This window comes from Nuphar pumila, chromosome 3 (assembly GCF_984573655.1).
Source record: "Nuphar pumila chromosome 3, dmNupPumi1.hap1.1, whole genome shotgun sequence".
Taxonomy (NCBI): domain Eukaryota; kingdom Viridiplantae; phylum Streptophyta; class Magnoliopsida; order Nymphaeales; family Nymphaeaceae; genus Nuphar; species Nuphar pumila.
The window spans coordinates 120,158,469-120,182,310 of NC_143251.1; the positions used below are offsets into that span (position 1 = coordinate 120,158,469).

The following is a 23,842-nucleotide window of genomic DNA, read 5'->3' on the forward strand; positions in this document are numbered from 1 at the left end:
ACGCCGATCCAACCCAAACTTGAGCCATCAACATTCCTACCTGCACAAGTGCCCTAGTTCCGACATGTATCACATCTAGTTCTGCTAATGGGTCAGGTTTGATCTTATGCCAATCTGAATCAGATCCAACAGGGCGCAGGTCCCAATGGTTATTCAGGTCGGGCCATAGGATGCTAAGAAGTATATGAACCTGTGTCTGTTTTTTTGAAATTTTAAACCAGACCCAAGTTTGACCTAAGTTCCAAATTAGATCCACTAATTTCAATATACAAAATATAAAAGGCTAACATTTTATGTCTGGTGTATGCAATCGGTATATGGACCTGGATATGGGTCTGCTTGTACAAGGTCAGATAGTAGTACCCTGATTTGGAAGCACAAACGCGTGTAGACTAGTAGTTAGGGATGTAAACGGTTTGGATTCGGGTTAAATCTTGGCATTACCAAGTCTGAATTAATCCGGTCTGGCCTAATCGGATTCGGATGGAAAATGATAAAACTAAACCCAGATCCAACTAGCTTAAAACCTGGTATTTACACATAATCCGGTCGGGTTTTTAGTCAGATTTGAGTTTGGGTTTGGTAGCCGAATCTGGAACTGAGTAATAATCGGATCCGAGTTTGGTATTAAGTTTGCACCCAAACCGTTACAGTCCTACTAGAAGTGGTGCCTCAAACCAGGACCATGTCATCCAACCTGATCCGGTTGAAACCCGATCCGTTGACAGGTCAAGATTCGTATCCAATTAGAAAGAAAGAAGGGTAGTTCCTCTTCCACCCCGTGGGGTTGCATTGTTTTGGTGAAAAAAGATGGGATTGCATCGGTAGAAGACAGAGCTCTCTCTCTCTCTCTCTCTCATACATTTCCTGCAGAAATCAGGAGAGGAAGAGGATCACAACTACACAAGCTAGGTAATTTGGGAGGGGGGTAGCCATGATCCTCCTTCAATCTCGCTCGAGGTTTCTTCTGCAGATCCTGCTAAATCGCATCCAAAAGTTGGTGTTCTTTCCTTTTAATTCTATCTCGATTGGAGCCTTTTTTTCTTGAATTATGCAGATACATGTTCGATTTCCTTGTTTGGTTCCCTTTTTTGGGTTGATCTGATCTACCATTATTTCCTTACGTTCGATTCCTTGCCGATTTCCCTTTCCTTTCGAGGTCTCTTGCCAGGCCACTGTCCATTTACCAAAAAGAAATTGTTAGGTTTTGCTTAATTTTACCTAATATGATCCTCACAGTATTGTTATTTGTAAGAATTGTGTTTTTTCTCTGCATCATGTTGCTGCATATTGCATAACAATTCAAGGATATACGACATAACCTCAAGAAAAAATTGTTGGGTGTTGGCTAAACCATAGCTTATTTTGTTCTTGGACATGTTATTTGCTTCGAAATAATGTATTTAAACAGCAGCTCATGAATATATGTTATACCCCAAGAAATAAACACCAAAATCCAGCCAAACTTGGGTTGTAAACTCCCATCATCACAATGTTTTGAAGAATGCAAAAGCAGACAGTAAAAACATATTGGGCCGAGCCTGGACATTGTTGAATGCTGCGTAAGCTTCACCCCTCTCCCTCTTTGCATTGAATGCTGCCTCACCCCTACCAATTGCAAGTGCCTAACTATAGAATTGAAATCTTCATAACATTTACAAGGTAGAATTTTGCTTGAACTGTAAGTAAAAAGAGAAAAGATTCGAGTCTGTCATAACACATACAAAGCTGTGGTTCAATTTTTTATATGAATTAGCTCTTCACAGTCTACAGTTGCTAACCCAAGCAGAACATGATATCGTGTGCTTAGAAACGATTATCTTGCCTATTGTAAGAATTATATCTCATTGGTTCCACTAAGTGAAAAAGGCAGAGGATTCAAGTATGCTAACACATAAAAGTTGACGCTCAATTGTTTATATGAGTTAGTTTTCCTAATCTACTGTTGCTAACTCAAACAGATAACGTGATATCACGTGCTTGGATAAGATTAGCTTGCCTTCTGCAATAATTAGGGATCCTAGGTGCTGATAGAGGAACACAATCTGCTCTTCTGAAATGTTTTGAGTCTTTGACCTTTAAGGTTCCTAGCAACATTACCAATTTTAGCTGAGAGGTGTATCTGGTACGGAAACATTAATCCACCATATGCAACAGGATGAACTGTAAGGCCTTTGTTAGTGATCTAGTAAAGCCTTGTATTGCAAGTTTGCAGCAGATTGCCCACCTGAATGATAAAGCTAAGTTCCAATTACTTATGCATCTTAGAAGGCCTATGCCAATGATCTTAAAATGCACCTGAACTGTAAAGCTAAGTTCCAACTACTAATGCATTTTAGAAGGCCTGCGTCAGTGATCTAAAAATTCACCTGAACTATAAAGCTAAGTTCCAATTACTAGTGCATTTTAGAAGGCCTGTGCCGATGATCTTAAAATTCATTTTCATTTTATTTAACTTGGAGACTGGTCGATGTAGAATGCTTTATATTTTAGCTAATTCAGCTTCTAATATTATGATATAAATTATTTGCGCTGCTCCTTGGCTTTTCCTTTCCTCAATAAACTCAACGGACATTGTTGAATATTTCACTGACTCTTTTTATCCCAAATACAATACAATCTTATAAACATGTTGTATACTATAAATAGTATCGGTTATGTGTTCTAGCTTGGTACCATCTTCTCAATAACTTCCTTTTTCTTTAATTAGTAGAAAGAGAGAGAATGCATGTTAACTGCCATGTCCTATTAACAAGTCCACCAGAAATTTATACTCCAAACAAATATAAAAATGATATGGTGGTTTAATGCATTAACTGTCACTTCTATACCTCTACAGGCATTTTAGTGATTTATAATGAATAAATGTTACATTCATTAGCTGTATATGGAAATCCACAAGTATTTTTAATATGTTTTTCTCTATAGGATGACTGAAGTGCCCATGGTGGTGGCAGTAAATGCATGAAATAACCATGTGATTATTGTATTTGTTAGTTTTGTAAATTTGCGGCAAAACTTGTTAACATCTACAAACTTCTGTGGAAGCTAACAATTCCCATGTATATCTATGTGTCAGTGTCACATACATCGCCAAATACAGTATGTAATGATATAATGAAAAATTATTAAAGAGAATGACCATTGTTCTATTACTGGATAATATGCAACAATAGTGAGATGACTGCATTTCTTTTTTTATTTTTACAAAAATAAATCTACTTTTTTGTCATTTTTATTACAAAAAGTATTACTAAAACTATTTTTATTATTTATTTATATTATAATATTTTTTAATGTCAAAATCTTCCTAGGACTTATCAGAACACCTACAGTATCCTGATATTTTGTCTTGCTGAGATATAGCTGACACTGATACACACCAACATGATATGTACACAATACATATTAATACGTACATACATACATGAACATAGTGTTGGATTTCTGAAATTATTTAAGACAATTGTATATACTAAAATCTCCTGCTGATTAGTCCTGTTGCAACATTTGTCTTGCAGTCCAGAAAGAGTTGTTGAAATGGATTGCCATTCAGTTGAATTTGATGATGTCCGCTATCACATTCAGGTATTGTATGCCTTTAGATGTAGGTGGTTTTTTCTTTTCTGTTTGTATATATTGTTATACTTATGGAAACCAAGAGTACTTTCTAGGCATTGCATTATGAACTCTCTCTCTCTCTCTTATCAATGTTGTTGTATCTGTTCCTTCTAGATCTAATTGATGCTATAAATTGAAATTTCTTGAACTGTCTTCACTTAATCCTGAAATTCTTTATTGCAGTTCTCTGTGAGGGATCCTCATTCAATTCTGCTATCAGTGTCATTGCCTACTCCACCTCCAGAAACGGTTTTCTTTGATGGGCTTCCTTTTGGTGCAATTGAAGCTATAAAAGCAGCATATGGTGGCGTTGTACAAATTCTTGATCCTCCAAAGGATGGATACAACCTTACAATGAAACTGAATCTGTCAAAACTTCCGTCAGATGAAGGTCCAAGAAGTTTCTAACTCAAGGTTATAATTAGCTTGTTATGCTATGTCTATGGGAAGATTATAGGCTTGATCCTTCAGAATCCTGATCTTTGACATTCTTTTTTGTTCTTTCAACTTCTAGACGATTATGTCCTCATCTCTATGAGTGGTTGTCTTGCCACAGCATTTCTGGCTTTGTATGCCACGGGAGATCCTGATCGTCTGGTATTTTCATGAGATCTTGTTATTGCAGAATCTCCTTAGGGACATCTTGATCTGTCCTGAGAGAATGGCATCTTCAGATTTCCTATTAGATGCTGGATCTTGAAAGATCCTCAAAAGTCGAGATCTCTCTAGAGATGCCCTTAAAGCTCATATTGAAACAATGTAAAGCTCATTATTGAGGAAGAATACTTTATCTTCTCTATTTTTTTTCTTGGCAGACCCTTTATTCTCTCTGCTTGCTTTCTACAGACACACATTGTTTGGTATTATTTCAAGATCCTAGGATCTCAGGTCTGACTGCATTCAAACACATGATAAATAAGCTGCAATATTGTGACTGGTCATCTGTCCCATAGTGACTGACACAAGAAGTAGTTTTCATTGTATCTGGATCAATGTTGTCAGTATCGTCTCGGACACTGTATCGTTTTTTAAGCTATTCAGGTGAATTGGGCGATACCGATTCGGAGGTGAATCAATCTGAATCACCCAACTTTTAACCAGGGAAAGATACGTGTCAAAAAAATATTAAAAGAACATTTTTGTTCAATTTTCAGTTTTTTTTAATTAGCTGGTTTAAGTCATTTCTGTCTCAATTTTCTGCCGATACGATACATATCGGGCAATTCAGGCCGATACTGACAACATTGATCTGGATACTATTCAATTTAGAAGTTCTAATCAAGTATCATATTAACTATGTTGCCAAAAGTGCTAGGAAATATCTCTGCTAAGCACCTACATCTCTTAGGGCCACCTGGAAGTTGTTTGGAACCATATCTCCAATATTTTGAAAATTTCAGGATAGTTATGACAAATACTGGTCAGCCAATACAAAAGGATACATATTGGTGATATTTTCAAATTATTCTGATATTTGTAAGAAAGCTTACTTTCTATACTTAAAAAATATAATTTTCCTATTTTCTATTTATTTTAGTTTAAAAAAATTTCTCATTGTTTCTTTTATGTTTCATAAAAAGTATTGTGAAAGCATTTGTTAAAATTTTTCTTTAAATTTAAGAAAGTTTTTAAAGCATCTGAGATTTTTTCGAGAAAAAAACTTTTTCCTTTTTTTTTTGAAAAAAAATGCTAAGAAGATATCTCGAATAGGGGTTCCAATTCCTGTTGGATGTGTTCTTGGGCTTCAGCTTCTGTGGCAAATTGTGCCTTCTGTTCCTTGACCCATTCTTCATATTCAATTTGGATCTTGGCAGTTGTATCCATGTAGCAGGTCTGTCCATAAGACTGATATTTGTGGATGCCCCAGATACTGGAGCGGGTTCAGCTTTAATGGAAATTCCGGGATTTCTTCTTCTGGTTCTTCACTTCCTCTTGGGATTCCAATGCCCCAAGGAAATGGATCTTCTTTGAAGAGATACAAATTACTATCCAAGTGAGCTCCAGATCGACAGTATTCAATCCACCTTTTTTGACTGTATGGGTCTTGATGGAACAATTCAGGTGATCTGTACTATTGTTGTTGGAAACAAATCCCCTTGAGAGCTTGGTCTAAGAACTTTCTCCAGTCCTCTTTCATTCTACCTCGGACCCAGCGTGCTCTTTGCTGGTTTTCCCATTCTTTATAGTCCCGGTTGACTATCCTTTCCTGCTCAGGGGCATCTTCCCAGTGAATGTACATAAGTGGCAAAGGCTCTGACCTCTGAGCTGATACTTGGCCCAACTTCGTCTGATATGCCGAAGGTCATTGGCATGGGTGACTCATATTCAAACCATCCAAGACCCATAGTTTGGTCTTCTGGATATGTCAGGTCCTCTTTGGACTCTTCTGACAGGTTCAATCCACATCCTGTATTTTTGACTGCTAGACCCTTCAGAGCAAGATCCAGATACTCTTTCCAATCAAGACCTAAATTTTCTGCCTGGTGTTGGGCTCAAATCTCTCTTTTCCAGTACTAGTAGTCCACTTCGACCAAATCCTGACGTCCTGGGTGATTGACCCAGTGAACATATCCCGATGCATCTGCTAACCTTTTGATTTCGGGTTGGACTTTGGGTTTTTCCTTTTCTCGGGGTGCTGCTGGTGGATTTGCCTCTGGGACCAGTTGGTAGAAGCACTGCTGGAAATATCCTTCCCATGTTACTTGAAAAAAACTGCCAAGAAGATAACACAGAAAAGAAAGGAAAATACAAGGGTAATTAAGGAAAATAACAAAATTGTTTTGAATTTTGATTGATAATTATGAACTTAAAATCTATTATCCCAAGTCATGACTATTGTAGCTTTATAATAGATTACAGTTTACAAGTATGAATTACTGTATAATATTTAAAAAGAAAATAAGTTATTAGATATATTCATTCTAATGAACACTTTAAGTTCCAAAGATCAAAATCCAAGTATTCAACTAGTTCAAATGGAGTAGTTCAAAAGCCTACAGCATAAACAGCTGTATAATGACAAGTACAAAGGGATAACATCATAAATTAAGAGCTCTCCATGTCAAAAAAGAAAAAGAAGAAATTTAATGTTTAGGTATCACATGTCTTATCAGCATATAGATCTACTTAAGTAGGAAATAAAAGTGTATGTAACTTTATGCCTCAGCTGTCTATATATAGGAATAGTTCATTACACACACACACACACACACACACACACATATATATATATATATATATATATATATATATAATGAACTGTGTGTGTGTTGTGCGTGTGTGCATGCTATACTTGTCAGTATAATACAGTAATGGAGTTGTTAAATTTCATGGCCTTTTGGATGTGAACAAGTTCACATTCAAATTTATACTACTTACAAACAAAATGGCAGTGGTTTCATGCATGATTTGTCTTCACCGTGGGCCTTTGTACTTTGGAAATACACAATGTCATTTAATATGTTCTTTGAAAAGCACAACTAAAGAATGTCCATGGCTGCTGGTGACGACTGTTAAAAAATGTAAATGTACATATATATAATGTAACTAAGAATTTGTTCTTGTTAGGTTTTTTCTTTTTGGTTGCATTTGAACTAGTCAACACTTGTTGACTACTGACTAGTCAACATAGGGACCCGTTGGGGTCCCAACGGCTCCCTATGGTCCTCTTCTCTTGTGTATATATGGGGCCAAGCCCCACTTCAAATGTATGCTTCTTGCATGTGTTGAGATCAACAAAAACATTTATTTTTAATTTTTTTGTTCTTGTTCCCCTTTGTGGGTATTTGTAAGTGAACCTATTTGTGGTTCTTTGTGTGTTCATTGTGATATTTTAGTAGAACTCTTTTGAGTGTCCACTTTTGGTGATTTAGTGAACATCTTCGAAGGAACTCATTTCCTTACATGGTATCAGAGTGGTGATCAAGCTAAAATTGTTTTTGGAGCATTGGGAAGTGTGTCACTCCAAATTTGAAAGTGTTGAATCTCTCTTGCAATTTCTATTTGAAATGCTCGTGATTGATGACGTTTGCTTGGTGATAGAGTGCTTGTGACTTCCATTGTTACTCCCATTCTTTTCTCTCCTCTTTTTCTATTCTTTTCTTTTTTACCTTTGTAAAAATGAATGGCAATGAAAATATCACCATAAAACCCATTATGCTCAATGATTCAAACTATGTAACATGGGTTTCAATTATGAAGCACCGTATATAGGGAAAAGGGTTGTGGGAATTAGTGGATGAGACTAATCCGGAATCCAAACTAATCCTTACCAAAGTAGAAGGTGGGAAAGAGGTACCTCTTACGAAGGTTGAGAAAAATAGGGCAAGAACCACTTATAAGAAAAAGTAGAAGGAATGGAGAATGGGATATGCCAAGATTATGTCTTGGCTCATTAGTAGCGTCGACATTAAGAAGTGTTCAAGCCTTGCTAAATTCGAACATGCAAACAATTCATGAGATTATCTTAAGAGAATGTATTTTCTTAAAGATATTGCACATGTATGCAACTTACAAGATAAGATACAGAATATGATTCAAGGGGACAAAAGCATTAGAGAATACTATAATAGTTTGTCCAAATATGGAAATAGTCGGCTCTTTTTGAACCAAAGTGGCATTGTTTGGAAGATATAGAACCCCGTCAAAATCAAATAGATGTGTAACACTTTTACCAATTTATTAATTGATTGAGATCAAAGTTTGAATCCATCAAGTTCGCTCTTCTTCATCGAGGGAAAGTTCCTTCGATAGACGACACGATAGAAGAATTAAGTATGGAGAAAAATAGGCTAAAAAAGATAATCTTTAAGAGTGATGATGACTCGGATCTAACCGTGTTTAGATCGAAAAACTATGTTCATACCTACAAACCCACACTATGGAAGGCTAAATGATGAGAAGAAAGACAATGAGTATGAAAGAAAGAAAGTTATTTGCTACTATTGTCGTGAACCGAGACATGTAAAAACATATTGTCCTAAATTGAAGAAACCTTAAGAGAAGAAAGTTGTCTCTCTTGGACCTCCACAGGAGTCGAGTGAACCATCTATTAGAAACATGTCCTTAACACAATAAAGTGGAGTCTCTTCAACCTCTACTCAAAGGAGCATCTTCATCCATTAGAGCCGCGGTCTCTTCCTTCGGCTTCTCCGATCCCGGTAAATCTCTTTGGCTTCTTTATTCAGGTGCTTTTTTCATATGACACAAAACAGTGATATGTTATTCGAATGTCATAACTCAAGTGGGTCAAATGTTTTTACCGCCGATGGAACATCTCTTGAGATAAAAGGAATAGAAAATTTTGAAAACATTTCTCAAAACTCAAAAAGATTTTGTATTCCAAAAATTAGATATATTCCTAAACTAAACTTAAATCTTTTATCTGTTTTTCAATTATCTAACTATGGATGTAATGCTTTCTTCTCCTCTCGTGATTGTCGAGTACAAGATCGTCAGTGAGAGAAGCTGATTTGAAAAGGCCATAGAGAAGGAGGCTTGTATTATATGAATTTTTTAGAAATACCCAAGAATACATTTTGTTGCAATGTTAAAAAATTGGATTTGGATCTATGGCATAAGAGACGTGGCCATCTTAGTATATCCAAGATTTAGTTTTTTCCAAAGATGATTTTTTTTTGTAATTTTGAAATTTTTATATGTGAAAATTTTATTCTTGGTAAAATGAAGAGATTATCATTTCAAAAAAGAACCTTTGTTTCTTCTCGACTACTTGAGTTAATACATTCAGATGTGTGGGGATCTTTCTTTGTTATATTAAATGGTGGTTTTATGTATTATGTAATTTTTGTGGATGATTTTACGAGACACACTTGGATTTATTTCCTTAAACATAAGTCTAAAGTTTTCTCACATATTCAAATATTTCATAATTTAGTCAAAAATCAATTTAAGAATGATATTTTCATCTTTCACACTGATTCAGAGGAAAAGTTTTTATCAAAAGAATCTAAAGATTACCTAGACTTATACAGTATCACACATAAAAAATCTTGTCCTTATATTCTTCAACAAAATGGTTATGCTGAAAGGAAGCATAAGCATATTATAGAAACAACAAGGACTTTACTTATTACAAACCAAATACCTAAAGACTTTTGGGCTGAAGCCACATTAACTACTATTTATCTTATTAATAGAATGTCATCCTCTTCCTTAAAAAATGCATCTCTTATTGAAAAACTTTTCAAACAAATCCCAAATTACTCTAAGACTTTACCGACAAAAATGACAAATTATGTCCTCGTGCTATTTCTTGTGTTTTTCTAGGATATGCAAATAATAAAAAAGGTTACAAATGTTTTGACTTTAAAACTAAAAGGCTATATGTTTCAAGGAATGTGTCTTTTTTAGAATTTTTTTTTTTGAAACCGAAAAAACTAAGGAAGTAAATGAGTATCCTTTTCTGTTGGATTTAATTCCAAAGATTAGTGATTGTGATATTGATGAAGACCAAAAAGTTAAAAATGATGTGATAAGTGAAGAACCATCTCATAAAGAGCAAGATTGTGTCCAATATTTCAGGCGTGGTAATTTAGAACATCCATGTGCTCTTGAAAAATATACCAATGATGAAAAACAGGGAGAGATACAAACCAGAAGGTCATCTAGATGTCAAAAATCCCTGAAAATTTTGTCTCCTATAAGTCATTTTCACCTATGTATCAAGCCTACATTGTATTAATACATTCCTATATAGAACCTTCCAACTATGCTGAAGCAAAGGAACTTCCTGAATGGGTAGAAGTTATGAGAGTAAAATTAGATGCCTTAGAAAAAGCGAATACTTGGACTATTCAAAACATTCCCTTAGAAAAAAAGCCTATAAGTTGTCGATGGATGTATAAAGTTAAAACCAAGAGTGATGAAACTCTTGAAAATTACAAAGCCAGATTAGTTGCCAAGGAATATTCCCAAGAGTATGAAATAGATTATGAAGAAACCTTTGCTTCAGTTGCTAGAATGACCACAATTAAGACCTTAGTAGCTTTTGCCTCTATGAAAAAATGGTTTATATATCAAATATATGTTAAAAATGCTTTTCTCAATAAAAGTTTGGTTGAAGAAGTTTATATAGAAACATCGCCTAGCATAGTTACCACAATAAAAGTTTGGTTAAAAATGCTTTTCTCAAGGAAAAGCTTTTCGCTTAGACAAGATCATGTATGGTCTTGAACAAGCACCAAAGGCTTGATATGACAGGTTTAGTCAAGTTATATTTGATATTGGATTTCAATCTTGTCTCACTGATATAACTTTGTTTGTTAAGATTTCTAATTTTGGTATTATCATCCTTCTCTACGTGGACGATATGATTATCACTGACAGTGATAAACAGGGAGTTGAACACATTAAAAGGTTTCTCAAAACACATTTTGAAATGACTGATTTGGATTTTTTTTAAAAAATTCTTGACATAGAAGTTGTTTATTCTTCTAGAGGTTATCTACTGACTCAATCTAAGTTTGCTTTAGATATTGTTAACATGTCTGGTATCTCAGATGATAAGAAGGTTGACACTTTCGAAGTTGTCAATGTCAAAATGAAGATTGATGATAGAGAACCACTTGAAAATCCAACACCATACAAACTACTTGTTGGGGCATTGTCATATATGTCAATTATAAGACCTGACATTGTGCATGCAGTTCACACAACAAGCCAATTTCAGCATGCTCCTACCGTTGTTCATATGGGAGCAGTTTTGCGTATTATTAGATATATTAAAACTTTTATTTTTCAAGGACTTTTCTTATCAGCTTCTTCATCTTTCATCCTTAGATTTAATTGCTTATACCGATGTTGATTGGGAAGGTGATCCAAATAACCGATACTCAACTACTGGTTTTTGTATATTTTTAGCTGAATCGTTGATTTCTTGAAAGTGCAAGAAGTAGCAAAAAGTCTCTTTATCATCAACTGAAAAAGAATACAGAGCCATGACTATAACCACTATGGAAGTAGTCTGGCTAAAGAGATTGCTGACTGATACGGGTGTTCAGAGTAAAGAAGCATCACGATTATGCTGTGACAACAAAAGTTTCATCCATTACCAGCAACCGAACCTTCCACGAACGAACCAAACACATTAGATGGATTGTCACTATGTGGAGAGGAATTCCTACACGACACTATTGATCCTCCCTATGTTACTTCAGAATATCAATTGGCTGATTTCTTCAGCAAACCTTTCGTTGCTCCTAGATTTCACTTTCTCTTGGATAAACTTTCAGTTATCCAACCGTAAGTTTGAGGGAGAGTGTTAATATATATATATATATATATATATATAATGTAACTAGGATTTTTTTTGTTAGGTTTTTTCTTTTTTGTTGCATTTGACCTAGTCAACACTTGTTGACTAGTCAACATAGGGAACCGTTGGGGTCCCAACGACTCCCTGTGACCCTCTTCTCTTGTGTATATATATGGAGCCAAGCCCCACTTCAAATGTGTGCTTCTTTCATGTGTTGAGATCAATAAAAACATTTATTTTTTTTTTTATCTTTTTGTTCTTGTTCCTCTTTGTGGGTATTTGTAAGTGATTAGTGAACCTATTTGTGGTTATTTGTTTGTTCATTGTGATATTTTGGTGGAACTCTTTTGAGTGTCTACTTTTGGTGATTTAATAAACTCTTCGGAGGAACTCATTTCCTTACAACGACCAATGCATCAAATGGCTAGCATTTTAATATGTTAGGGGTGTGTGATAAATGTGTTCACACCCACTAAAGGCTGTCATGGATGTTAACAGCCCCCTTAAAGATTAAAATTATAGCTATTTGACTATATGCTTGGGCTTTGGCTGTTCTTAAAATTGATCATGATATAAACACTACTGAATATCAGAGAAAACTCATTTTGTTATTTATAAGGCTTTTGGATGAGGTTTACTCTAGGCCCTGCCTATCCCACCAGAATGACTCTAGGGTTAATGCATAGGGTCATCAATTATCATTAGAAAAGAAGAATAAGACTCCTGGCATGATAAGCAACGCCTCACCACCTTCTTGCTCGTCTTTGTCACGTAGGTTGACTAAGTCTTGACCTAGTTTTTTGCAACTAAGAGGCATTGCCTAATTTGTTGCCAGCTCCCAGGTTGCCTAGGTTGGCTAGATGAGGCCAACTCATACTTTTAACTGCAGTCTATAAGTCTACTCTTATCAAGCTAGCTGCCCTGATGCTTATTCAGAAACATTCTGTACTTGAATTTCTCCTTTAGTTGTGATTAGATATTTTCAAATCTTAAAGGTTAGTCTCATTGACATTGTTTTCCTGGTTATGTTTTTGCTTCTGTTAACAGAGCTTTTTGATGTTAATTATATCATCTCTAATAGTCTTTGATGGGTATACTTTTTCTTTTTGTTCTCATTTATGTTTTTGTTTCATAATTAAACAGAACAAAGATATGCCTTTTTGGTAAAGATTGCATCAGTAAGAGAAGTGGTACTAGGAGCTCCATTGAGAGTGGTTCTAAAGCACCTAGCATCCAAGACTGTTGCTCCAGATGTTGATAGACTTGTGGCTCTTGTGCATAGGCCCAAAGAATCTTATTTCTTGATTCCCCAGGTTAAGATTTAACTTTTTCTACTTTACATTAATGATGTAATTCTTCTTTCATATTATTGTGATTGCAATGTCTTTAAAATAACACCTATTTCTAAGATTGATGTATTTATGTTTAAGAAAATATATTTGTAGCCATTGCTGGAGAAAACCTTCTTGTTCTGCATGTGTAATAGACCATGTTATTGTAATGAAGTAAGCGAAAATACAAATACTGAGTGTAGAACACTTTCAAGTCCAACAATGGACAAAAAACAAAAGAGAGTACACAAGCACTTAAAGTGCACACACATAAATCTACAAAGGGATAATGCCAAAAGGCAAAAAGAATAATATTATTGAGAGAAAGAGTGGGAGAACATACATTAAAATACAAGGGGAGAGGTCCCCTATTTATACACAAGATGAGGGAGTTAGAGGCCATTGGGGGCTCCCACATAGAGTCGTTGGGAGCCCCCAACGGTCATATTTATGACCGTTGGGGGTCCCAATGACTCTATGGTGGGACCCCAATGTAGTTTAAAAATAAAAAAATAATAAAAAGTTACATTTAATTAAAAAAGAAAAGTCTAACCTAATAAAATAGTTGTTTTTAGAAACAATTATATGAAAAGTCTAAAATGCCTCTATCAGGTATTCTAGACAAGACATGTACATATATTTTAACACCCTCCTCAAACTTTACAGGGAGCTAACGGAAAGTTTGGAAGCGCTTTGGTGAAGAAATCTGCCAACTGGTACTCTGATGTGACATATGACAAAGTAATAGTTTCTTTCAGATATTCGTCACATAGATAGTGACAGTCCATCTCAATATACTTAGTACACTCATGAAATGTGTGGTTGCTTGCGATGTAAATTGCACTTTTATTGTCGCAGCACATCTTCGATGGTGTTAAGGTGATGATGCCCATATCATTGAGAAGACTTTTAAGCTACACAATCTCCATTATTGTTGTGGCCATTGCACGATATTCAGCTTCAGTTGAGGATAGAGATACATTTTGTTATTTCTTGCACCTCCAAGAAATTAGCGAATCTCCTAAAAAACTATAAAAACCAGTAGTTGATATTCTATCATTTGGATTACCGCCCCGATCAACATCAGTATAAGCAGTTAAATCAAAAGATGAAAAAGATGATAAGAAAAACCCTTTTGAGATAATGTTTTTAATATAACACACAATCCTCATTACTGTTGTCATGTGCATTGTGGTAGGAGCATGCTGAAACTGACTTGCTGCATGAACAACATGAGCAATATCAGGTCGGGTGATAAAGAGGTAAGTAAGAGATCCAATTAATTGTCGATATGAAGTAGGATCTTCAAGTCTTAATTTAACATTTATAACTTATGGGGTTTCCACCTTCTTGTCATCCGAGATTCCCGACTTAGCACAAACGTCAGTAGCTAACTTTGTTTGAGAAAAAATATATCCTCTAGGAAAGTAGGCCACTTTAATGCTTAAAAAATATCTCAAAAAACCCAAGTCAGACATATAAAAAGTTTTCTTTAAAATTGTTTTAATTTCAATCACTCCTTCTTTGTCATTTTCTGTGATGATCATATCATCAACATATAGAAGAAGAATCACAATAGTATCACCTGTTACTTGACAAAGAGAGCAGCGTCAGTATAGAACCCAAATTAATCAACACATTTTAGGGCCTTAATTGAGACCATACAAATCATTTTTTAATTTAATTTTTTTTTCATTTAAATTTACTCCAGGAGGAGGTTTCATGTAAACTTCCTCACTAAGATCACCATTCAAAAAAATATTTTTAACATCTAATTGATAAATAAGTCATTTTTTAATAGATGCAATGGCAATAAGAGCTCGAATACTTGTCATTCGAGCAATCAGAGTAAAGGTTTCATCATAATCTATTCCATGTTCTTGAGCATACCCTTTGACAACTAACCTTGCTTTATATCTTTCTAACGTCCCCATCACTTTTGGTTTTTACTTTAAACACCCATTTATATCCTATAGGTTTCTTGCCTAAGAGTGGATTAACAATTTCCCATGTGTTGGCTTTTTTAAGAGCGTTAAGTTCAAATTTCATAGCTCCGTTCTAATGAGAATATTGTTTGGCATCATTATAATGAGATGATTCATAGTACGAGTGAAGGGTTATTAAACATGCTCTGAAATTTGGAGAGAAGGATTCATAGGATACAAATCTACTTGATGCATTAGAAATACGACTTGACTTTTTAGGTTGGGATTCTTCCAAAGGTATGTTTTGAGTGAATTTGTCAAGAACACACAGATGATTACCTTCTCCCAGTATAGTATATACTGTGAAAGTGTCTTCAACAAGATACTATAATCAAGACCCAATATTCTTGATGAAGGACAAATGCACACATGCACAATAAGAACACTTAGAACACTTGTGCACAAAGGCACAAACCAATCAATCTCACAAATACACTAAAAGAAAGAATATAATCTTTATTGAACACTTGGGCTTTGACCCAAAGCCATGAATGAAATACAAGGGGAGGACCCCCATTTATATAGAGGTGGAGACCTTGGAGGGGCTCTACTTCTAGTCGTTGGAGCCCCTCTAACGGTCACAAATGTGATCGTTGGAGGGGCCCAACGACTAGATGTTGGCTCCCCCAAGGTACACACTAACCTAGATTGAAAAAGGAAAAGAATAAAAAGTAAAAAAGAAAAAGAAATTACAACATATCCAAAAATGGATATGTGTAAAAAGACTAAACTACCCCTCTGACTATTACGAGAAATAAATAAATAAATAAATAAATAAATAAATAAATATATATATATATATAATATATATAATTACATTGAATCGGTATTTCAATTTAACACCCTCCTCTCAAACTTAGGGCAAGATGACTGAAAGTTTGCCAAGAAGGAAGTTGAACCGTGGAGAACACAATGCTTTAGTGAAGAAATCTGCCAACTGATATTCTGAAGTTACATATGGAAGATCTATGACTCCTTTCAGATAGGCTTCTCGAACATAGTGACAGTCCATCTCAATGTGTTTAGTCCGCTCATGAAACGTATGATTTTTGCCAATATAAATTGCACTCTTGTTATCACAACATAACTTGGTGGGCCCTCCTACATTAATCCCCATGTCTTTTAATAGCTGATGAATCTATACAATCTTCATGGTAGTAGTTGTCATGACTCGATATTCAGCTTCAGTTGAGAAAAAATACACTTTTTGTTGCTTCTTATATATCCATGAAATTAGTGAGTCTCCTAAAAGCACACAAAAACCAGTAGTGGAGTGACAGTTATTTGGGTCACCTCCCCCATCAGAGTCAGTATAAGCAATTAATTTTAATTTAGAAGAAGAATAAAAATACTCCCTTATGTAGTGTACCCTTTATGTATCTTATGATCCGCAGGATGACACCCATGTGATTCGATGTTGGTGCATGTTGGAACTGACTTGCAGTATGAACTGCATGAGAGATATCTGGTCTAGTTTTACTCAGATACACCAATGATCCCACAAATTGCCTGTAGGGAGTGGGATCCGAAAGAAGGATGCCATCATCAATCTTTATTTTGGCTCCTACTATAGCAGGAGTTTCACAAACCTTATCATCCGTAATATCTGACCTGTCAATAATCTCAGAGGCAAGCTTAGTTTGAGATAAAAAATACCCTCTGTGAGAGTGCTACTTCAATACACAAAAAATAAGTTAGAAATCTCAAATCAGACATCTCGAATCTATCCTTTAAAATTGATTTTATGCTTCTAACACCTTTAGTATCACTTCTGGTTATTAGCATATCATCTACATACAGAAGAATAATAACAATCCCTGCATTGGTTTTTCTAACGAATAAAGCAGTGTCAGTGAAACAGGATGAAAAATCATTTTCTAACATTATAGAATTAAATCTATCATACCAAGCCTTGGGGGCTTGCTTTAAACCATAAAGTGATTTTCGAAGACGAAGCACTTTTCCTTTGAGAGTCTCCATTTCTGTCAGAGCATCCATATATACCTCTTCATTTAAATCACCATTTAAAAAGGCATTTTTAACATCCATTTGATAAATGTTTCATTTGTTGATTGAGGCAACAATGATGAGGCATCGGACAATGACCATGTGGGCCACAAGAGCAAACGTTTCTTTATAGTCAATCATGTATTCTTGACTATATCCCTTTGCAACCAACCGAGCTTTGTATCTCTCAAGAGATCCATCGCTCTTAGTTTTCACCTTAAATACTTATCTACACCCTATTGCTTTCTTACCCTTAGGGAGATCTTGAAATTCCCAAGTTTTTGTCATGTTGAGATCTGAAAGCTCACATTCCATTGCTTTCAGCCATTCATCATTCTTTTTGGCTTCTTCGAAGTTTCTGGGTTCTATATAGGAGTGAATGACGCTAAGACAAGCTCTATGCTTAGGTGTAAAGGAATCATATGAGATGAACCTAGAGGGCTTCTTTCTACTTCTCTCAGTTCTCTGTAGGTTTTCATTATTTGTTGAATTGGAGCTACTAGGTTCACTGTATTTTTCAATTGCACTTCTAAAATTGTTTCTATCTCTATGGGTATATGTTATAGGATCTCTCGATGCCCCTTCACCACTAGGTTGGAAGATAGGTGGATGGGATGAAATATTTTCTTCATCTTCTTTATCATTAGCATCATTATGAGTGAGTTCATCATCAACAACTCAAATAAAAAATAGTAATCCATGTTTTCTTTATAATGTTCACTTCTCTCAAAACCGCTAACATTTTCCAGAAAACTCACATTTCTTGACACATAACTTATCATTCTTGATATCATAACATTAAAATCCTTTTTGGGTTTCAAAATATCCAAGAAAGGCACATGCAATGGCTTTCGATGAAAGCTTGTCATTTTTGTCAGTAAGGACAAAGCATTTGCAACCAAAAATTCTCAACCGACTATAGTCGGGTTCTTTGGTATGCAACATTTCAAAATGCGAGATATTGTTCAAATTTTTATAAGGTAGTCGATTTATCAGATAGACAGACGCTAAGGCAGCTTCGGCCCAAAAACCTTTTGGGATGTTTTGAGAAATAAGTAGAGTTTGAGTTGTCTCTATTATGTGTCTATGCTTTCTTTCGGCTAATTCATTTTGTTGAGGGGTTTTTAGACAGGATCTTTGGTGGAGAATACCATGACTTTTTGAAAGGTATTCTCCACCAGAGTCAGTTCTAAAAAAATTTTGATTTTCATTAAATTGATTTTTAATCATCATATGATAGGTTTTAAAAGTCACAAAAACTTCATATTTGTGCTTAAGAAAAAATATCCAACAATATCTCATGTAGTCGTCAATAAAAATGACATAATATGCAAAACCCCCTTTTGATAAAACAGGTGCCGGTCCCCATATATCCGAATGTACAATTTCAAAAGGTCTTGTTGTAAACATAGATCTTTGACCAAAAGGTAATTTTTTTATTTTCCCAAGAGTACAATCGTTACAAGTGAAATCACTTTTACATATATTTTTAACAAAAGGTAAATGAGAAATTTGTACAACATTTGGATGTCCAAGTCTCTTGTGCCATACATTAATATCCTTTTGTTGGACACCATTACAAAATGGGTTCTTTGGAATTTGAAGGGAATCGACAGTAAAGATCGTCTTTCCTAGAGCCTTCCCCAATCAACTTCCCAGATTGGCGTCCTGTATGCAACATTTGTTAGATGAAAATTTTATATCACACCCATGATCCGAGAGTTGAGAAACCGAAAGCAAATTTAAGTTTAATTTGGGTATAAATCTAATTTTTGGAATAAAGAACCCTTGTTTTTCAAAATTTTCAATTCCTTTTACTTCAAGAGATGTTCCATCCGCGGTTGAAACAAGGGATGGAGAAAGACTGTTTGAGTATTTTGAAAAAGAACTAATACTTGGGGACGTGAAATGAAGCACCCGAATCTAAAAGCCACGAGGTCTTACCGGAAGGAAAAGTGGTTGACATAGCGGCTCCGAAAATAGCCCCCTTAGGAAGAGGTTGAAGTGCATCCACAATTTGTTGTAGTGAGAGAACTCCATTAGAAGATGACGAACGCTCTTCCTTTTGAGGTTGGGATGTAGTAGCCATAGCTAGCAACTTCTTCCACTTTGGGCAAATAGGCTTGATGTGCCCCGGTTCCTTACAAAAGTGACACACAAGCTTGCTATAATCCCTCTTTCCACCTTGACTACTTGAACTTTGGTTTTGATTCTTGAAGTGGGGAGGCTTGTAGGTCCTTAAGTTGCTCCTTGGTCTTGAGACGACATTAACACCTTTATTTTCTTCATTATTAGAAGGTGTTGCTAGAACACTCAGGTTATTCTTGCTTATACCCATACGAGTCTCTTCCCCACTTAGTTTAGTAATTACATCTTTAAGAGAGGGGGAAGTGAAGGTGGATAGAAGAGAAGATCGAATTTGTTCGAATTCGGGCCTAAGCCGATTCAATAAATTAAAAAACCGATCTTCCTCTACTTGTTTATGCCTAAGCTCAATAGCTTCTTCGCTCCATTTGGGCTCAAGCATGACAAGCTCATCCCAAATGAAAGAAAACTTCGTGAAATACTCTCTAATAGTCATTTCGTTTTGTTGAAGGGTCAAGGCCCTTGTTTGAAGGTAATGTTTGTGGGACAAATCCCTTGAAGTGTACATTTTTTCAAGGTATTCTCACGCTTGAGAAGCTTTATTGAACTTTATAATGTTGGCATTAATCCTTGTCTCAACGGATGAGAAAATCCATGAGAGGATTTTAAAGTTCTTCATCTCCCATTCTTCATGCTTCTTACTATAATCTTCAAGCGCCTTGGCTCTTTCTTCTCCTTCAAGGATCTTTATTTCTCTTCTCTCCATCAAAGTGATTTTAGGCTCTAGTTCTGGAATCGAGCCTTGGACATAACTCCAAAGCCCTTTTCCTTTAATATGAGCCTCCATGTTTTCGGCCCAAACGTGATAATTGGAGCCATTAAGTTTGAAACCGAGAGAGAAATGGAAATCTTTTTCACCCATTAAAGAGGAGAAACAAGGGAAGAAGGTACGTACCACAATAGAGTTTTACATTTTTCTTGATAGAAGAGGCTTCTAAAATATTGGATTAATAAGAGAATCCACGCCAATCTCCAAAAATTTGAGGGCACGTTTTTTGAGGCACCAATTGTTAAAAATTGTAATCTCATAGACAATCTCATATGTAAATATCCTATCATAAGTAATCTTTTATTTGTTTTCTAGTTTAGTTACATTAGGACAACTAATTAGTTTTATTTTGTTGGTTTTTGGACTAGTGTAAGCTTATGCTTTTTGACCAAGTCAAAAAGCAAAAGTATGTAAGGGCTGTTGGACTCTCCAGCGGCTCTAATAGAGTTGTTGGAGGGTCCAATAGCTCTTTCTAGCCCCTTCCTTTCATGTATAAATATGGGGCCATACCCCATGCATTATGTATTCCTTTTGGAGTGGGTTTTCCCCACATGAGTGATATATTTATCCTCTTTTTCTTCTTGGTGTATATACTCTTTTGAGTATTTTTTGTGGTTTTTGTGAGTATATTGAATGAACTCTTGTGTTCATTAAGAGATCCTTTGTGAGCTTGTCTTCGGAGTTGCTTTTGAAGTTCTATTTCCTTACATGGTATCAAAGCTTGGTTGAAGCAAGTTTTTTTGGTGCACTGGGAAGCATGCCACACAAGTTTCTTGCAAGAAAGTGATCTTCTTTGAAGGGGTGATCGTGTGGAAGCGTAAAAAGCTCGGAGAAGTATTTTTTTATTCACTCTTGTGGTAGAGTATCTTTTCACTTTTTTCTCTCTTTCCGCTCTTACCTACTTCATCAAAAATTGTAAAATTGATGACAATGATAATGTCACCATTAAGCCCATCAAACTAAATGATTCCAACTATGTCACATGGGCTTCAATCATGAAGCATCTTATATAGAAGGGTTTATGGGGATTAGTAGATGGAACTGATGAGGAACCTACTCTAATCCTTACAAAGGTTGAAGGGGAAGGGGAAATACCTCTTACGGAGGTAGAAAAAGTTAAGGCTATAGCCACTTACGAGAAAAAGTGGAAAGAATGGCGTAAGGGACATGCCAAGATCATGTCTTAGCTTATTTCGAGTGTTGATATAAAGAAATGCTCGTGTTTAGCAAAATTTGAGCATGCAAATGAAGCATGAGACTATCTTAAGAGAATGTATTCTCTTAAAGATATTGCACATATGTGTAACCTTCAAAATAAAGTAAGAAATATGGTTCAAGGGAACAAGAGTATTAGGGAGTATTATAATAGCTTGTCGGAATTATGGGAAGAATTAGCTCTTCTTGAACCAAAGTGGCATTATCCACATGATATTGAACTCCGCCAAAACCAAATCAATGCGAAGCATTTCTTTCAGTTTATTAGTGGATTGAGACCGAAATTTGAATCCACTAAGTCTATTATTCTTCATCGTGGAAAAGTACTATCAATTGAAGATACAGTAGAGGAATTGAGTATAGAAGAGAATAGACTAAAAGGTAGAATTGCTAAAAGCGATGACGACTCAGTTCTAGCCGTTTCGAAACCTGGAAACTTCGTAAGGACTTATAGACCTAACTACGAAAAAGGAAATGATGATTTTGAGAAAAAAAAATCATTTGCTACTATTGCCGTGAACCTGGACATGTAAAAACTCACTGTCCCAAATTAAAAAGGCCCTATGAGAAGAAAGCAACATATGTCGGACCACCACAAGAATCGAGTGAAACTTTTATTGGAAGTATGTCTATCGCTCAATTGGTGGAAGCACTTGAACCTCTACTCAAAGGAGCATCTTCATCTACGAGAGTTGCAACCTCCTCCGTGAGCACCTCCGATCCAGGTAAAACTCTATGGCTTCTTGATTCAAGTGCTTCTTTTCACATGACTCCAAATATTGATATATTATCTGAATGTCATAACTCAAAAGGATCAAATGTTTTTACTGTCGATGAAACATCACTAGAAATTGAAGCAATAGGGAATTTTGAAAAAGGTTTCTCAAAATTCAAAAGGATTTCATGTTCCACAAATTAGATATATTCTCAAATTAAATCTCAATCTCCTGTTTGTTTCTCAACTATGTGACTGTGAATATAACGTTTCCTTCTTTTTTTCGTGATTGTCGAGTGCAGGATCGTCAGTCAGAGAAGCTGATTGGGGAAGGCCATAGAGAAGGAAGCCTATACTACATGAATTTTTTGGAAATTTCCAAAAATACTTTTTGTTTTAATGTTCAGAAAATGAACTTAAATATATGGCAGAGGAGACTTGGTCATCTTAGCATATCCAAGCTTCATCTGTTTCCAAATATAGAATACTTTTGTAATTCTGAAATATTCAAGTGTGAAGAATGTATCTTGGGAAAAATGAAGAGATTACTTTTTCAAGAAAGAAATTTTGTTTCATCTCGGCCTTTTGAGTTAGTGCATTTAGATGTATGGGGTCCTGCACCGGTTATGTCCGAAGGAGGTTTTTCATATTATGTTATTTTTGTAGATGATTTTACAAGGCATACTTGGATTTACTTTCTCAAAAATAAATTCGAAGTATTTTTTCATTTCCAAATATTTCATAAACTAGTCAAGAATCAATTCAAGAATGATATCTCTGTCTTTCGCACTGATTCAGGAGAGTTTTTATCAAAAGAATTTAACGATTACCTAAAATTACATGGAATCTCATATCAAAAATCATGTTCATATATCCCCTCAACAAAATAGTCTAGCAGAAAGGAAACATAGGCATATCATAAAAACAACAAGAACCCTACTTATTACTCATCTAGTACCCAAATTTTTTTGGGCCGAAGCCGCTCTAACTACAATATATCTCATTAATAGAATGCCATCATCTTTATTGAGCATAATTTCACCTGTTGAAAAACTCTTCAAACAAACCCCAGATTACTCAAGGCTAAGGGTATTTGGTTGTAAATGTTTTGTTTTTTCCAACAAAAATGACAAACTCTCACCTCGTGTTATTCCATGTGTGTTTCTTGGTATTGCAAGCGATCCGAAAGGCTATAGATGCCTTAATCTTAAAACTAGAAAACTATATGTGTCACGAAATGTATCCTTCTTAGAAAATGAAAGTTTTTTTGAAATTAAAAACTCTACAAAAGGTAATGAATACTCTTTTCTACTGGACCTAGTTCCAAAGATAAATAAAGAAGAAGCTGACCAAGAAGATCAAAATGTGGAAGTACTGAATCGTCTCACCCAGCATGCATTTAATATTTCAGACGGGATAATCTGGAGCAACTTTGTGCTCTAGAAAAATATACTAAAGCACAAGATCATATGGAAACTAGAAGATCATCAAGAATGTCAAAAGTACCTAAAAAATTTGTATCCTATGAGTCCTTTTCACCAAGGTACCAAGCATATATCATCCTATTACATTCCTACATAGAACCTTTTAAGTATGATATTACAAAAGAACATCCCAAATGGGTTGAAGCCATGTCAACAGAGTTAAGCGCTTTAGAAAAGGCAAACACGTGGACTATTCACGATATTCCACCAGGGAAGAAACCTATAGGATGTCGTTGGGTATACAAAGTCAAAACCAAGAGTGATGGCACCCTGGAACGATTTAAGGCTCGTCTAG

At 35.4% G+C, this 23,842-nt stretch overlaps 1 protein-coding gene across 1 annotated transcript in view; it reads left to right on the plus strand.

Moving 5' to 3' along the window:
• The first annotated feature begins 783 nt into the window (after window positions 1-783).
• Window positions 784-23,842, plus strand: part of LOC149843488 (actin-related protein 2/3 complex subunit 2A-like) — a 39,644-nt gene continuing 16,585 nt past the window's right edge. The window contains exons 1-4 of the mRNA XM_090001848.1: window positions 784-996; window positions 3,522-3,588; window positions 3,805-4,012; window positions 13,040-13,209. Of these exons, the coding sequence (XP_089857974.1) occupies window positions 935-996; window positions 3,522-3,588; window positions 3,805-4,012; window positions 13,040-13,209 (507 nt within the window). The 5' untranslated portion in view covers window positions 784-934. The remainder of the gene's footprint in view (window positions 997-3,521; window positions 3,589-3,804; window positions 4,013-13,039; window positions 13,210-23,842) is intronic.